This window comes from Sus scrofa, chromosome 6 (assembly GCF_054392235.1).
Source record: "Sus scrofa isolate SSC_HxYL_T2T_F1_AM1 chromosome 6, Sscrofa_HxYL_maternal_Yorkshire_Landrace_v2.0, whole genome shotgun sequence".
NCBI lineage: Eukaryota > Metazoa > Chordata > Mammalia > Artiodactyla > Suidae > Sus > Sus scrofa.
Window position 1 is genome coordinate 14,415,716 of NC_139388.1, and position 16,934 is coordinate 14,432,649.

At 63.4% G+C, this 16,934-nt stretch overlaps 1 protein-coding gene and 1 long non-coding RNA gene across 3 annotated transcripts in view; one reads left to right on the forward strand and one right to left on the reverse strand.

The window, feature by feature from the left end:
* Positions 1-1,289: 1,289 nt before the first annotated feature.
* VAC14 (VAC14 component of PIKFYVE complex) overlaps positions 1,290-16,934 on the reverse strand; it is a 107,651-nt gene continuing 92,006 nt past the window's right edge. For both annotated transcript variants that reach the window (XM_021093808.2, XM_084959654.1), the window contains 5 exons: positions 10,465-10,639; positions 8,976-9,094; positions 7,852-7,931; positions 6,401-6,551; positions 1,290-1,886 (listed from right to left, as the gene is read on the reverse strand). In XM_021093808.2, coding sequence (XP_020949467.1) covers positions 1,724-1,886; positions 6,401-6,551; positions 7,852-7,931; positions 8,976-9,094; positions 10,465-10,639 — 688 coding nt within the window. In that variant the 3' untranslated portion in view covers positions 1,290-1,723. The remainder of the gene's footprint in view (positions 1,887-6,400; positions 6,552-7,851; positions 7,932-8,975; positions 9,095-10,464; positions 10,640-16,934) is intronic.
* LOC146402218 (uncharacterized) lies at positions 12,592-16,370 on the forward strand. The gene is made up of 6 exons (XR_014805537.1): positions 12,592-13,003; positions 13,417-13,543; positions 13,685-13,861; positions 14,179-14,303; positions 15,207-15,310; positions 15,960-16,370. It is a non-coding gene; the product is annotated as an uncharacterized LOC146402218 (long non-coding RNA).

A 16,934-nucleotide genomic window follows, 5' to 3' on the forward strand; every position in this document is an offset into this window, starting at 1 on the left:
GGGCCGCCGGCAGGGAGGGAGGGGCAGCGCCGCGCCGGGAGGGGGCTGTGGGAAAGGCCGGGCCAGCGCCGGCCCATTCACCGCCGGGAGCTCGGGCTTTGAAATCCGAGCCCGGGCACCGCCAGACTGGTCGGGCGAGCGGGTCCGGCGGGCGCGGGCGCGGGCGCCATCGCGGGTCGGGGACGGCGCTAGGCGGGGTCTGCCCGGCTCCCTCGCGGGAGTGGGACCCGTGGTTGAGCGCCCACCCCCTGGAAGGAGCTCAAAACCAGCCTCCGTCCTTTGGTCTCGGGCCGAACGGGGGCTGGTTCCAGCGCTTTTACAAGAGGGCGGCGGGCGGACGGGGGCCCTCGGGTGCAATCCTGCAGGATGCATACAGCACACTCAGCAGGGGGGCACGGTGCCCGGGGGTCCAGGCACAGAAGAGTTTGGACCCTTCTCCAGAAGTTCTCTGGCTCCTTTTCCAAGCAGTGCCAGTGATGACGCCTCTCACGGGGGGGGGGGGGGGGCGCCCAGGCTGGGCCTTTGGGGGCGATGGTGTCCTAGTCCTTAGGGAACCTTCTTCCTTGGGGGTGGGACCAGCAGGACAGAGATGGGCAATTGTCCCCAGTCCCTGATTCCTGGGTACATGTGTGTGCACGTGGGCCATGGTGAGTTCACCCTGTGGCCCTGTCCTGGAGACTCCAGGCAGGGAAGCCCACCTTCCCAGGGCTATGTTGGGGCTCTGGAGTTAAAGCCCACACAAGATCCTTCTCTCCTACTCCAGGGGCCCACAATAGCCACTTGGGAGCTCATTAGGCCAATCTTCCCAAAGCCTGGGGCCAGGCGGACTCTGGCCTATAGGTTTGGGGAGCTCAGGCTCATTTAGTCGAATCAAAGGGTGCGCATGTGGGAGGCACGCCCACACTGGTCTGGGTCTTCCCTTCCATCCCCAGTGATCCCCAGCTGCCATTCATCCAGCAGCTCTGGAGGCTCCCTCAGTTCATCCGTCCAGTGGGGAGATGTCCCACGCCCCCAGGGGGGAATCAGGATGGAAAAGCCAGATGAGGTGCCTGGAAAGACAGGGTTCAGGGGGCCAGGCCAGTGCTTGAGGCTCTCTAGGAAGAAGGGGCCTGTCCTAGAGGTGAGAGCTGGGCCCCAGGCCCACACCCTTGGCAGGTAACTGCGCAGTGAGTGACCAGCCTCTCCTGGCAATCCTGAGGCCACCATGAGAACAAACTACAGAACAGGCAGCAAGGTGCCGGGGCAGCTTGGAGGGAGGTACCAATGGGAAGGAGCAGGCCAGGCAAGGGTGGAGGCTTTTCTGTCATTTCTTTATTGGGGCAGGGGGTGTGCATCATTCACATGGGCCTCTGTGCTGGTCCCTGTGTGCACGGAGATGTGTACACACCTGTGTACACACGCATCTGCACGAGGTCAGAGCTCTGGTGGGCTGAGGTCAAGCTCTTTTACAAGAGGGCGTTAGAAAGAACCTGAATCCAGAAAGTGGGGGTGTCTGAGGCTGCAGGCCCACCCTGGTGGGAAGCCAGCTCTGTCTGAATACCAGAGTGCAGCTGCCTGTGCCGGGGGCCTGGGGGGCTGGGCCGTGAGAGGAGCTCGGGTGGACAGAGCCTCCACCCCCTACCCTGCTCCAGGCTGGTGGCTGGGTCCAGCCTTGTCCCGGAGGCAGGTCCTCGGGCGCTGCGCAGAGGGGACCACTCCCGGGCCCTTCTCCATGCCAGGCCTGTCAGAGAACAACCCTCCGGTCCAGGTGATCCCCACGCCCGCTCCGCTGGTGCCTCACTTCCAGGTGCTTCTTCTGGACCCTCTCAAAGTGCTGCAGCAGCTCTGCGTAGTCGATGCTCAGGGAGTCTGCGTTCTGTGACCTGGGGGCTGCCTTCAGACCGTCTCTGGGCAAAGGGGGCAGAGGACTCCGCGTCAGTCAGCGGCCCAGCGTGCGTGGAGGCTGCTGAGGGGGCTGGGGGGTGGGAAGCACTGGCCACGGGAGGGCAGTGGGGTGGGGCAGGGCCACAGGCTGGTGGAGCTCCACCTCTAGCCCAGCAAGCCTTCCCCCCACGGCCAGCCCCAAAGAGTGAGGACTCCTATGAGCACCCCTCCCCCACCACTGGTAGGACCCGTCGACACTGCTGCTTGGCTATGGCCTGCAGCCTGTGGGCTGGTGACGGCGCCCAGAGCAGGCATCACATCAGGAAGCATTTCCTGTTTATGAGTGGCTCCCTTTGGGGTGAAAGCCAGGGCTAGCAGCCAGCCAGGAAGCCAGCTGGGGCCTGGAACGGGGTCCAGGGAGAAGGGGAGGAGGCAGCCTGGCCCTTTCTCTGGGCAGGTCTAGGGCTGGAGCCTAGAAGGATGGCTGAAGAGTCTCTAACAGCCCTCAACCTGGCAGAATATATCTGCTTTTGAGTGTTGGGGCCCAGAGGGCTGTAGTCACTCTCTGTCCCTGGGGAGGAGAGCCAGTCTCACCACTGGGCAGCTGATGGCTCCAAGAAATTCTCTTGCCACCACGCTCCCAAGGTGGCTCTGTACTGCACCGCATGTTGTGCACTGCACAATTACAATGGGCCCGATGCTCCCTTTAGTAGGGCGATACTGTCCCCCTCTAAGCCCAGGGTTTAGCCTGACCCCGGGGGACTAGATCCCTTTGTCCCATTCCTAATCATCACCCTAGAAGAGAATCTCACGAAGAGACTCCCCTCCTTCTTGGCCTCACTGGAAGCAGATCTGCATGGGCTGGGTAGGATCTGCTTCCAGCCCGAGGCATAGTGGCCCTGGTAAGAGATCTCCTGAAGGCTGTCCCTTGGGCCCTGAGTTCATGAACAGACCCCAGAGTGATGGGGGGTGGGGTGGGGGTCCAGGCAGCAGCTGAGCACAGGAGCTCGACAGACCAGGACCCAAATATAACATGACCGCTTCCTAGTCACTTGACCTTGAGCTTGTAACTCCGCACCCTCATCCTCTGCTGCCAGGAGCCACCTCATGGGGCGGGTGCAGATTCCTCCAGACTTGACATGTAAGAACTCAGTCCAAGTGCCCAATGGGTGGCCACTGCACCTATAACTCCACCTCTCTAAAGTGAGGCCAGCAGGGGCCCAGGAGCTCAGTCGCCAATGAGCCCGGCTCTTGGGCTAAGGCGCAGCCGAGGCATGGGCAGAGCCTGAAAGGCATCTCTAACCAGCCAGGCTGCTAGGGCAGGACCGGGGCAGTGGGAACTCCTCCCATGGTTGGGGTGCCATCTGGAGTCCAGAGGGGCCCCCGGTACCCCTACTCAGCCTGGTCCCTTCCTGCTGAAGATGCATCACCCGAAACCATCTTGGACAGTGGCTGTGGCTGCTCCTCTCTTGAGTCTCAGGCAACGTTAGTTTGACAAAGATCAAAAGGAGCTGAGCGGGGCCCACTCTAGGGGGCCAGACTGCAGGCAGCGTTTTGGGCTCTGGATGCTGCTTTCAGCTTCCCTGGGAATGGGGAAGGGAGCTCCCTGTCACAGTGACCCTGTGGCCCAGGTGCCACAGCTCCAGGAGAACAATCCTGGCTTGTGAGGAAGCTGAGGAATACCCCAGGGCTTAGAGCCCCAGTTCCAGGGGGTGACCAGGTGCTAGGCCAGGACATGGGGAGAGATGGGCAGGCCAGAGGTGACCCTGCAGTGTGTCATCTGGTGCTGGCCTGCACGGGTCTGTGTGCTCCTCCCCCAACACTCCTGGCATTAGATCCAGGGAAGGGACTGAGATCAGGGGTTTCTGGAAAGATACCAGCAACGGAGGCTGATCTAGGGTGACGTGTACAGATGTGGCTAGGTGAGGGGGTGGCGGGGAGAAAGAGCCACAGCTTGCTCCCTACGCCCTCATGGAGGAGAGAAGTCCTGCCTCCCGTGCCTCCGACCTTCTTGGCCTGAGGTCTTGGGGGCAGGGAGGGGTGTGTCCATGGGGTGTGGGGACTCCTCTGGGCATGGGGGGCTGGGCCACTCCCCGCCAGCCACAGTGGGCATGGCGCTGCTCAGGCCTTGTGTTCTCTGTATGTTTACAACAACCCTCAGGCAGTGAGCGGCTAGGGGACACCCAGCCAGCAGCACAGAGCTGAGATTCCAGAACCTTAAGCTGGCCCTCTCTCCTGCCACCCACTCACGCACCTGTCCCCAGGCTAACGCTGGTGAGCGTCACCAGTTTGTCCTTTGGATGCTCCCTCTAGCCTCACCGAGGGGTGGCCCAGGAGCCTGAGCAGGGGCCAGGGTCCCCTTGCCCTACTGGTGCCTCAAGCGCACAGAAGGGAGGACGGAAGGAGCAGACCCCCAGCTGTTCCGGGCATGCAGGCCTGGCGGGCCACTTGACGCTGTCTTCCAGCTGCCTGCCCCTCCCAGGGCTGAGAGTGTCCTCGGCCCCCTCTCCAGGGTGGGAGCTGTCCCTGTGCCCAACCCTGCAACCTGACCCCGCCCCCAGCTGTTGCTGAGGCTCCTGCCTCGCCCACTGCTCCCCTGCAGTTTTCTATGACAGCTCTTCTACAGCTTTGCAAAGAAAGGCCTGGAAGGCTGGGTGGAACCTCAGAGGTCCATTGAGTCCAAATGCGTAATTACTTACTAATGGAGAAATCTAGAGCCCAGAGAAGGCATGGGGCTCATCTGAGGTCACACAGCAAATCCTCGCAGAGCTTGAACCAGATCCTAGTCCAGGTCTCTGAACCATCTACTGACCCAGAGACTCTTCTAACCCAGAGGCCCCAGCCATTTGGTCCAAGACTTCCTGACTGACCAGCGGAGGTTTGGAGGAAAGCCTCATTGTCCCTGCCTGCCCTCTGCCGACCTCTTCTACCCCGGCTTGGGGAACGACGGGAGGAGTCTCACTGCTCCAAGCTGCCTTCCTTTTCCAAGGAGGTGCTACCTACACAAGGAGATGGAGCAGGCAGAGCTCTGAGAAGGGACTGGCCCTCATCAGCTTCTGGCCTGCGGCCTGGCCAGAGGTCACAGAGAAGCAGCCATTAGCCACACCTTCCCTCCTAAGTGGCTGCCAGGGCGACCCTAACACCCATCAGGCCCTGGAAAGGCCAGCAGAGGCCAGGCCAGTGAGGCACGGTGTGGGGTCGAAGGTGCTCCCAGCAAGGGACACAGAAGCAAACCTAACTCCGCAGCTGCTCCCTCGACACTCAGTGCACCGAGTGCCAGCCCTGAGAAGTGCCCAGTGGCACAAGATCGGCTGGGACAGTGCCTACCCTGCCACCTGAAGCGCTACCATGTGCGGGAAGGCGTGGGGTGGGCAGGAGGTGGACCCTGGCCTAGGTGCCACCTAATGGGGGCTCCAGCCCTTCCTGCCTCCTGGGGCAGACGACCCCTCAGGCGCCCCACACACCCGGCCCCTGGAGAGGCCGGGCTGGGTGGGAAGGAGGGCGGCGGCCTGGGCCCTGTGGGATAGAGGGCACAGGGGCTGGGGGCAGGGGCCCCGAGTACCGGGCAGGCCCACCTTCAGGTTGCCTGCGTCCATCCCAAGGGCAAAGGCCCGAGCCCTTTCTTGGGAGCAAGGCGCCAGGCCTGCCAAGCGGCTCTAACAGCTTGGGAGGGAATTCTAGACACACGGGGCATCTGATACAAGCTGGGTGCGCTCCATTCAGCGTAAATCTTCTCAGTGGCTCTGCTTGTTTCCATGGCGACCTGACAAGTGAAATTTTCCATCTCGGATGCCAAATGCCTGTGGATGAGGCGAGGCCTCCAAGGGTTACCAAATATAGACATGACCCAACAGGCTCTGGGGGCCGGGCCAGCAGTGGGTTCAGGGTGGGAGCCTGGATGCCCCAAGGGGCTACTGCCCTCCTGCCCAGAGGCTGCCATGCTGGACCTCTCCACGGTTGTGTGCCTGGGACCTGGGCTTCCCGTGGACAGGACGCCAGCAGGGTGGCCCTGGGAGCACCTCTGCCTCCTGCCCCATGCAGGAGGGTGGGGTGGGAAGGTCCCAGCAGTGCCAGGGTTGCTCAGTGGCCTGGGCTTGAGACTATGCTACGGATGGGAGGGGAGGGCCGTCTGAGAGCTGGGAGGGACCCTAGGTAGCTCTCTTGTCCATGTGCCACCTGAGACGTGGACGACGCAGACGCTGAGCTGGGGCACAAACTCTCCCCGCCCCTGGACTTTCTCTCCAGGGGCCTCTGTCTGGGTGACTCCCGCACACCCTCGGGTTTTTTGGATTAACTCAACCCCGACTGCTTAGAGAAGGTGTGACTACGACCTACCACCTCATAAACACGCCCAAACCTCCCAGCCTGGCACTCGGATGTGGAAATGAGAGGCCTGAGGGCAGGAGGTTGTGGGGCGGACAGTGTTGCAGTGACAGGAGAGCCTCGGCAGTCCCTCCCAACTCCCCACTTGCCGGGCCCTGCTGGCCCTGGCCTTGCTTGGTGGTGGAGCACTGCCCCCCGCGAGCCAGGCACTCACTCCGTCTGCAGCAGCTCGGGGTTGGGCACGCACTGGAGCCGGTGGGAGAGCAGCTGGAAGGCGCTGCTCTGGGGCAGCAGCATGAGCAGGCCGTACAGGGCCTTGATCAGGTACGGGTTGTTCTTCACGTCCAGAAGCTGCAGGCGCAGGTCTGCGGGAGGGCAGAGGGCAAGGTCAGGACCGGGGCTCCGCACAGCCAGGCACGCCTGCTGCTCCTCCGCAGCGTCTGAGCTGTCCCCGTGATGACATCGCATCGTTCTCTCTTTCCAGTGGCCCACCTGCCTTCTGCCTGATCTTCCCAAGTCACCTCGGCCTGGGGACCCCCCCAAGCCTGCTGCCAGGTCTGGTCCCCTCTACTCCACAGGCACTGCCTCCCTCCCAACGAGGGCGCCCAGGCCTGGAGCGTAACAGATTCGCGGGTCTGCTCTGCACGTGCCAGCACAAGAGAGCTATAAATAGGGTGAGCTGGGGAGAAAGACTGGATTAGGGCAGCTTTAAGGGAGGGCAGGATGGAAAAACGCTTTCGTGTGTGACTAAACACACACCAAGCCCAGGAGCGTCTGGTGGATGCCTTTGGAAATCCACCGCGGACAGCAGCCCTGCCCCCGCCGTGCCAGACGGGAGGGACACACCCGGGCCCTGCCTAGCACCCATCCTAACGACACAGGCCCCCGCGTCTCTCTCCCGGTCACCCTGGCAGCTACACAGGGTGAGCTGGGAGCCTCCACGGCAGCCCCACCCCCGCCCCAGGGGGCCGAGGTCCCCAGGTGCAGGGACTCCAGAAGCAGCGGGGGCCTGTTTCGAAGCAGGGCTGCCTCTCGGCTTCACTATCACACCGTAAGCATGAGCTTCATTCAGAGAGCCGCCTGCTTGGGGGGCAGGCATTGCACGTGCTGAGGCGCCAAACGCTGCACTCGCCCCCGCCTGCTGCCGCTTTTGCACGTTCAGCCTGGGTGTCACAGTCAGGCAGCTCCAGCAAACGCCCCGACTCTGCTTCACAGAGTCCAGGGTGTGGCTCCCGGCACAAGGCAGCACCTGCAAGTGGGCTCAGGGTACCCCCAGCTGCCCAGAGCCAGGGCAGAGGGCAGCACGCTGGGAGGGGTGGCCGGGGACAGCTCGGGGATGGTGCCCTGCCTGCCCTCTGAGAGCACTGCCCCAGTTCTCCCCAGCAGGAGTGACACCGATCTGGGGGTAGGATTTGCTGTCAGCCCTGGCCTGGGCTGGGGCCCGCCCTGAGGCTCACAAAGCAGGGCCCAAATTCTGGGCCCACATGTCCCAGCCCTATTCAGGCGGGCCTCCTCAATCCTGTCATCCCCATGCTGACATTCTTGACATTCCAGAAGCATCCCTGGCGAGACTGCCCTCTCCGCCTCCCTCCCCGGTTCAGCCAGGAGCTGCTCTCTGAGCCTGGCTCCACCCCACCCGCTCCAGGCCGGAGGCAGGGCTCTCACATGTGAAGATGGGGCACTCGATCAGCTGCACCAGCTTGTCCACCTCCGTGAGGAAGTCCACGGTGACCTCCAGGTCTCCGCTGGGTGGGCGGTCAAGGGCAGAGCACTTCTTCCCACCTGAGCAGGCTCTGGCGGACAACGGGCAGCAGCCTATTCTCCCTCTGCCTTTGTGTCCCTCTCAACGCAGAGCGGCACAGCTGTCCCCCCCGCACGGGCACTGCGCTCTGCTCCGGCAGCTCTCGGCTCTGAAAGGCTCTTATCACAGCCCTGCAGCTGATGGGGACGGGCTGGGCAGGAAGGCCTCTGCTCCTGCCTGGGGGGCACCTGCCAGCCGGGCCAAGGTCAGGGCTGCCGTAAGCATGGGGCCTGCAGTCTGTGGGCCACACCAGTGGCTGAGACGAGTGAATCCAGGTTGGCAGGAGAGCAGGCACTGGGAACCTGGCAAAGGCACAGCTGACCCCCAGAGAAGGCACCGCAGGGCCCCTCTTCCTTGGCCCTCAACTCCTGACCCGCCACAGAAGGAGACCAATTTCGTGTCCCCAGTAAGCTTTCCAACCCCATTCACGTGCTAGGCACCCACACAGGAAGCTGGTTTGCTTCACGGGGTTTCGAAGTCTGACCATGGATGCCTTTCTCTGCGGCAGGCCCTGAGGCCTCTCGTCCAGCCGGCTTCTCCTAGTTGTGTCCCCTGCTGAGCCTGCTGGGCTCTGGCTCTGTGGCTCCTGAAGGCCCCTGAGCTCCTCGCCCCCTGGCCTGCTGCAGCCCGATGGTCCCCCTGCTCCTAGGCCCTCCCTGCCCGCCGCACGCCAGCATCGGGCGGAGCACACGCTGTCTCTTTTCCGGGGCACCCTTACCTAAGGGACCCCCCCACCCCGATCCCCAGCTCTCAAGGCTTCTCCAGGCTCCCCTCCGCAGCCCCAGACGGCCGCATCACTGCCCGCAGCACTCTCCAGAACAGGGCCCTCACCGTGCCCTCCCAGGTCCGGTGTCGCAAGGCCTGGAGGCAGAGCGTGGGGTGGGGGCAGGAGGATGGCCGGCGGGCCCATCTCGTGGGTGGGAGGGGAGCCCCTGGCCCCCCGGCGTCCCGCGGAGCCTGGGCCGGAAGCACAGCGAGTGAAGGATACAACTTCTGGATGAGGTCGTAGGCGTGCCGGTAGTTCTGGGTGAGGAAGCACAGCGACACTGTAGTGACCGGGTTGTGGCACCAGGAGCGGTACAGGCAGCAGAAGAGGTTCCGGCTCTCCTGTGGGGGGAGAGGGGTGAGCAGTTAGGGAGGCCTCGCCTCCCCCTCCAGGTCCTCTGCGAACCCCAGGGCCCCTTGAGGAGCCAGAGCACCGGGGAGCCAGCTCAGCACCCCGGGCTGCGTGTGGCAGCCCAGCTGGGAACGAGTTGTCACAAAGGAAACCCTGACAGCTCCTCCTCAGACCCTGTCATTACTCCTGGTCCCACAGAGCCATGTGGTGGTGGACGCGAGGGCTGGGTCGGGGTCGAGAGCGAGCCTGCCCTTCGTGCTGGCATTTCTGCCCTTGGCACATAGCAGTCGTCGTTCTCGCCAGAGGCCTGTGGTCCTGGAGCTTGTGTGATGGGAGGCCCAGGGTGCGGGTGGGAGACACTCCCTCAGGGCCCTGGCTCCCCCTGCAGCGCCCTCCTGCCAGCCTCAGATGCCATCTCTTTTCCTTGTGTGCCGCCGCCCTGCACTCGGGAAGCAGCCCGGGGCTGAGCCCTCACTCGGGAGCGCCCCTGCCCCGGGGAACATTCTTCAGGCCTCTGCGAATGTCTGGAGGAACCACAGGAAGAAGGCGGGGTGGGGCCTGGCTCATCCCCAGCGGCTTGGCCCCAGACGCCCTCAGGCATAGGCCTGGATGCCCTGGACTCCCTCCTGGACAGGGGGCCGAGGCAGGGTCTGAGCTGGGAAGGGGTGACCACGGCCCAGATGAACCCCCTGGAGCTGCTGGCACATCCAGGATGGTGGTTGCCCTCAGGGGCCTCTGCAGCTCAGCACCCCCTCCTTTGGGCTGAGCGAGGCCTTTGACTGGTGCCCCCAGAGCAGTGTGGCGGAATGGGGAGCACCTCCCTACTCTCTGATGGGTCCTCACCCAAAGCCTGGGCCAGCAGCACTGGGAGCCCCTGGCTTACGACAGGGCACCTCGAAACACAAATGTGTCCATCTGTGGGAGAGCAAGGCCTGGGCCAGGGAGGAGGGTGAGGAGGGCAGGGACCCTGACTTCCGGCAGGGCTGCAATCCAGGGGCTGACAGGGTGACAGGCCCAGCAGCATGAGCCCTCTGGGTCTCTCCCAAGCTTGGCTCAGAGGCCAGCCCACTCTGTGCGGGGGCAGTGCCAGGGGTGTGGTGTCAGGGCGGGCACCTGGCCCCTGGAGCTGGGCCTGGAGCTCGCGGTGGGTAGAGACTCCATGGCAGGCGGCTCCAAGGAACCCAGCGGTGACTCACTCCCATGGCTGGCACTTTCCACGCAGCCACCCCGGGGGACCTGTACTCGACACTGGACCAGGGAGGCCTCGGGTGGCAGCCCTGTCTCCTCCCCGCCGATCTCCGGGGGCCGAGGGCCTGTGGGTCCGCGGAGGTCGCGGGGCCGGAGCCCGTGGTGTGGGTACCGGGGTCCTCAGGTCCTTGAGCTGGTTCCGCAGCTGGAAGAGCTCGGTGGACGTGAGCAGGATGGTGTTGAGGGTGTGGACCATGGTCGAGGCGAACTTGAGGTCCTCCTCCCGGAGCAGGATGTCTGCCATCGAGTGGAAGATGTTCTCCGCGTTCAGCAGGAGGCAGAGCTGCCTGGAAAACGGGCGAGGGCAGGCTCTGGAGACCTCCGGGCCTCAGCCTCGGAGCCCTTTCCCTGTCGGGCCGCTCTCGAGGAAACCTGCTCTTTCCAGGGCCTGTGTGGGAGCCCGGCTCTCCCCAGCAACTCCAGAGAGAGACCCACGGGCTGTGTTTGACTCCTCCCTGCCCCCCCGCCAGAAAATGAAATTCCGAGGAAAACAGCCGGGCCTCTGGCCACTTGGTCCCAAGAGCTACCTTTCTGATCTCTTGCAAAGCGCAGCAACACCACCCCCACCCCCCCGTGTGCCAAGGCCCCGCGTCCCTTCCTGGCTTTACTTTCCTGGCTAGAGATTATCTTTATGTGACAAATAACAAGCATACTGGTCACGCAGTATGGGGTCCCCCCCGCACCCTCCCGCGGGAGAGCCCCTGGTCGGGATGGTCTGTGCTGTTCACGACGGCATCTCTGTCAGGAGTGGTGCCTGCAGGGAGCAGGGGCTCGGCAGGTGCTCGTGGGATAAACAGCCCCTAAGACAACCGTGAGTTTTACCTCTGCTCTCCTGATAATAGCACGCCAGTGGAGAGGCCAAGGGACTTGGCCGAGGTCAGGGACTAGTTAGGGCCGCTTCTCCCCACCATCTCTCCTCTAGTAAGAATCTTAGGGGATAAGGCTCAGGCTTTTTTTGTGGAAAGAAGGCTCCATTTTAGAAAAAGAGAAAGAAAAAGACAAAAGGAACCCAGAGAACGCAGGAAAACAGTTCTCCCAAGTCCTTGGGCCAAGGTGATGTCAACGGCGACAGGCAGGTCTCGAGGACAAGGCTCAGGGAAGCCTGTCAACCTTCTCACTTGCCACTTGCCCACAGAGGCGGGGATCTCGAGGCTCCTGAAACTGAGAGGAGCCTCGGCTGCTGAAGAGGGTGGGGTGTGGCCTGGGCCCTGCCTCTCGGGGGATGGGGGGGGCAGCGCCAGCACAGCGCCCTCGCCCTGTCTCCTGTCTGGGGTCGATGAAGGTTTGCCTGACTCCCAGTCTCGGCTCCAAGAAGGCAACGACAGACCAGATCTCAGGCTGGTAGTGACAAGGGGTCCGAGGCCCACAGAACGACACGAGGCCCAGTGGAGCCAGCGTGCCGGACACACGTCCCCCCCGGTCACTGAACTCCCACTAAACAGCACTACCAGGGACCGGCTTCCTGCTTCCCTCCCAACACCAGCCACACTCTGGGGCCAGACTAGAGACGGTTCTTCCCCACGCCCAGAACCAGCAAAATCCCAGACCGTTTGGTAACAGAGAGGCCAAACCACGAGGCACAGAGAGCGGGCGGCCGTCTCCAGCCTTGGCCCGGCTGGACCCAGCAGGCTTGGGCAAGACACCACTGGAGAGACGGGAACGAGGCTGCGCAGGGACGGGTCTGGAGGGTGGCGTGACGAGGGCTCTGCCCTGGCCTGTCGGGGGTGCAGGGGCTCCCTGAGTGCTCCCGCCAGCTGTATGTCTGTGTGACAGTGTCTTCGCCTCCTCGCTGGGGATGACATCTATCTGCATGGGGTGGCCGCTGAGACCAGCGACAGCTCGACAGCTCGGGTAGGGGGCACACTGTGGTGAGTGTGGCCCCAGGGGTGGGGACGGCGACGGCCAGCTCCCAGGAGGAAGCCTGGCCCTTCAGCGGAGCAGGGGCAGCACTTCCGGCCCCGCCCAGCCCTCTGTCCCCGAGACGAGCCCCATCTCCAGGGCTGTGGGACAGAAATGTTTCAGGAGGGCAGGCCGCGCAGGAAGGGAACCTTCTGACAAATGGTCACAAATGCCCGTCGCCTGCAGCTGCTGCCGTCTCCATGACAGGGGCCAACAGCTGAGGCTGCTGCCAGGCAGCGCTCTCCGGGGACCACGGGCCTGAGGGGACCTGTGGCAGCTGGAGGCCGGGCGTGGCACTCTTGCCGGAGGATGGCTGGGGAGGGTGTGGAGGGACAGGCCAGGGGGTGGCGGTGAGGAGAGGTGGGCGCCAAGGCCTCCTGGTGTCCCTAAGAACCTGGGACCATTGATGGAGCTACAGAAGGTCAGGGCCGACCAGGTTTTCTAGAAACACAGGCTTTGCCCACCGCCACTCTCGTTTCCCTCCCACCCCGCTCTTGACGGCTCTTCCCCCGCTGGGTTTCAGCAGCCCTCTGCCCTCTGCCCTCCGTCCTTTCTCTGGTCTGCACCTCTTGGGGCTGAGTCTGGTCCCATCTCTAGCTCAGAGGCTCTCCCGAGCACCCCTAAGCCTCGCTGGTGGGTGCCTCGCTCGGCTGCCCAAACGCATCTCAGGCTTGGCAGTGCCCGAGCCCGCCTCTGCTTCCCTGAGACTCCAGCCGCTCGGCCTCCAGGGGGCTTCACAACCACCTGCCTCAGTAAGTACCATCGCTGCCCACCCAGCTGCTCCAGCCCAAAGTGGGGAGTCCTCCCTGATCCTCGTGGCCCTCTGTCTGGGCTGCTGGCAAGCCGGGGGCTCTGCCTTCATGGCACGCCCTCCTCCTGGCCTGTTGTAGCCGCCCCCTCCCTGGGCCCAGCGACACCTGTCTCTTGCCTGGTCAACTCCAAGCCAGCTGCTGATCCGTCTCCCTGATTCTTCTCTCGCCCCCACAACTCAGCCCCATGCGCCAACTTGAGCATTTTGTAAAAACTGCCCCTCTGAGCACGCACTCCCCAGTGGCCTCCTGCTGGATGGAAATAAACTCAGTTCCTGACCACAGCCGCCAGGCCCTCACACGTTCTGGTCAGTTCCTCTCCAGCCTCAGCCCTTAACGAGTTCTCCCTCACTCAGGGTGTGCTGGCCTCTCACGTTTCTGCTGTTTCTGACCTCTGTCCTGGCCTGGTCAGCCCTGCCCAGGGACCAGCCCGCCTCTGGCTCCTTCCAGCCCTCGCGGTCTCAGCTCCAGCCCCAGCCCCAGGTGAGGTCTCTGCCCTGTGCACACCCTCTTCCCAGCAGCCCTTTCTAAGCAAAGTCCTGTTTCTTTTCCAAGGACTTCTCACTACCGAGTCACCTGGCTGATGGACTCATTTCCTGGGTCCCCGTCTGTTTTCCCCACCAGAACGTGAACTGCAAAGGGCAGGGCCTGGCCTGTGACCAAGAACCGCTTGCAATGTTAGGCGCGAGGAGCCATGATTCCACCCAGGTTTCGTGGACAGACCAGCACACCCCTAGGCCCCTCCCGGCTGGACCCTGCTTGCCCTGCCAGCCTGGTCTGCAGGGAGCAGCGGCCCTGATGGTACACTTTCACCCTGTCGCCCAGGGCCTGGTTGTGCAGCCCAGGGAGACCCCTGGAGACCCCCAAGCATGTGCTGCCAGGACAGCGAGAAGGAATGGCAACAAATATCCCAGCAAGCGGTTCCCCCCATGTAGCACTGCTAATTAAGCCACCATAGGAGGGAAGGGAGGGCAGAAGGGAGGAAGCGTGGGTGGCAGCAGGGCACCGGGTTCCACCAAAGGGCACTCCAGCCCTGGGTTGGCTGGGGCCGGGGTGGGGAGGGGGGCAGTGGCGGGGGCTGCACGTCACTTCACCCAGCTTTGCTGTCTCACCCTAAGGTCACCCCAGTCTGGGGAGAAAGAAGACACCTCCCAGACTGCCGGGTCACGAAGCTTCCAGGGGGCAAGAATAATGACATATCAGCTGGCTCCCAGGGAGAATGAACCACCCGCCAGGTGCCGGGGTGAGGGCGGGACCTGAGTCCCCTTGGGGAAGGACAGCAGCTCTCACCTCTGAGGGCTCACGGGGCTCAGGGCGCTGTGGGGCATTTTAGGTGAGTCTGGGTGGAGGGCTGGGCGGAGCTTGGGAGTGCTGGACACCTGCACGGCCTGCCTCCCTCCCTGCATCAGGGAGGTGGCGGGACGGTGTTTCTCACTCAACCCCGAGCTTGTGGCAGGACCTCAGGCGGCCTCCGTCTCCCTGAGCCCGGCCCCAAGTTCCTCCCATGGCATCTGCTAAGTCCTCACACGAGCCTGGACCCTCATGCAGGGAGGCTGGGTCGCAGAGCTGCCCAGGGGAGGAGGAAGGCAGATCCAGCCCCAGAAGCTGAGTTTCTCTCCCCGTTCTGCCTCCCTGGGCCCTATCCCTGCCCAGTGGGGCCTGGCAGATGGCAGCCTCGCAGGGCTGCTGTGTCATCACTTCTCTGCTGAGCCCCCGCCCTGCCTGAGCTGCCTGCCGGGCTCTCAAGCAGAGCATCAATAATGGAGCCCAGCTTGCAAGCATTAAACGTTTGCCCATATTTTTTAACATCCATATTAAAGGGCTATTCATCAAGAGACAATACATGGGGCTTGGAAAATACTTGGGGATGAGGCAGAGATGTGGGGTGGGAGGGAACCTGGATGGGGTCTGGGAGGTCACATCCTGAAGGCCCACCTGAGGGCTGGAGGGGGGCAGGGGGAACATGTGGATGCCCTGAGGTGACCTCTGGATGCGCCTGCTGCTGGCTGGTGGAGGTAACAGGAGCCTGCCTTGCAAAGGAAAGGTGCCGGCAGAGGCCAGCCCCGCGGGGCCAACAGGGCACCTGGTGTTGTGCTTTGCTCTGTCCTGGGTGTGGGAAAGGGGTCACTCGCTGCTTCTTTTCTAGGGACCTGGACCAACTCGGGCAATGCCAAGTCTCGATGTGGAGGACAAGACCTGCCCAGTGGCTCTGAGCCCGGTCCTCCCCCGTTGGGGCTGCAAGCAGAGCAGGTGAGAAGGGGCGCTGCCAGACACCTCTCCCCACCCGGTCAGCAGGGATCATCCTGTGGTCTGGGGCAGGCACAAGGGACAGGGTTCAGCCCTGAGGAGGTAGTGGGGTGCTGAGAGGGGGAGGGGGAGTTACTCCTTTCTGGACAGATGCGGCCTGGGGGCAGGCACGGCCTGGTACAGAGGAGGGGGTGTGGATGGTGGGGACAGCGGGGCCACAGGGGGAGAAGCTGGGGAACAGGCTCCTTCCCAGGGCCAGGCCCGTGTGTGGGGTCAGGGGCTCCACAATAGGGTGTGGGTCTCGGAGGGCAGAGGCCCGAGTGCAGGCCCCTCCTGGTTCTCGCTGCCCTGAGCTCTGGGGACTCTGCACTTGGCCACGTGGCTTCGGGGGAGATGCAAGACTCTTCCCACGACCCACTTCCCTGCGCCCTCCAAAACCAGGACAGCAACGTTACCCACCCCCTCACCCCAGCACGGTCAGCCAAGCCTTCCCAGGTCCCCTGGGTCCTTTCACCAAATAAGGGCATGCTGACGCCCCCACCGCTGCCTGTTCTGACACTGAGCCGGGGGTGGGGGTGGGTGGGGAGCTCATCTACACTCGCTGGGCGCTGGGGGCTACTGCCCTCCTCTCCCCCACCTGCCCCTTCCTCAGGCCTGGCTTTTCTGAGAGGGACAAAAGCAGAAGCCAACGAGGTGTCTGACCCGCCTGGGGGCCCAGGAGCTGACAGTGCTGGTATGACCCACCCCATTGGCAAGTCAACACGAGGCTACTGGACGTGCATGTGAATGTGGAAAGGGCACCAGGTGGATTCAAGAGAAGTTTAAGGGGACTTGGGGGCTGGAGGGACCATTTCCTCACAGGCCCTTCCCACATGGGACTGTCCCAAGCAACAAGCTGACCACACAGATGGAATGTCACCAGCACAGGACACGGCGGAGAGACTCTGGGCTCCACCCCACTCGAGTGGGAAGAGACGCCGCTGATGAGAGATGGTATAAAGCCGGGTGCACCTCCCGCCCCCCAGTCTCCCCGGTTACTACGAATACAGTGCTTTCCCACTCCGACCCGCGCTCGCCTCTCTGCAAACTGCCCCATGGCCAACAGAGAACTCAAACTGACCTCGGCCACCAAGTTCCAGGCTAGGAGGGTGTGTCCCGGCTCTTTAATGCCACCATCTCCAGTGTGGTCAAAGGGACAAGTCCTGCCGAGGCCCATCCAGACCCTAAGGAATGGTGCCACGTTAGTGCCACACGAGGGACAGGCGAGGCGGGTGATTTCGTTTGGCACCTCCGGCTTGGCTGAGCCCAACAAATGGCTCTCCCTGATCCAGGAAGGGCTGTCCGTGTCTCCTAAGCCACCCCGGATGCTCACGGAAGCAGCCTCCACCACCCCCTGCGGGGCCCTCATGCCTCCACTTCCACACCTGCTACTGCGACTGCCTCGCGCCCCGTCTCCCGCCCAGGCAGGTCCAGCTCTCCAGCTCCTGGGCCAGGTGGGAACTCACCTGCCTCAGCTCTGGGGAGTGGTGTGGACGGAGGGGTGGGGAGGCGGTGGGCGGCCAGCTCTAGGCTTGGGCGGGTAACTGGCAAGGAGTCCTGGTTGGGGCTCCCTCTCAGAGGCTGGAGC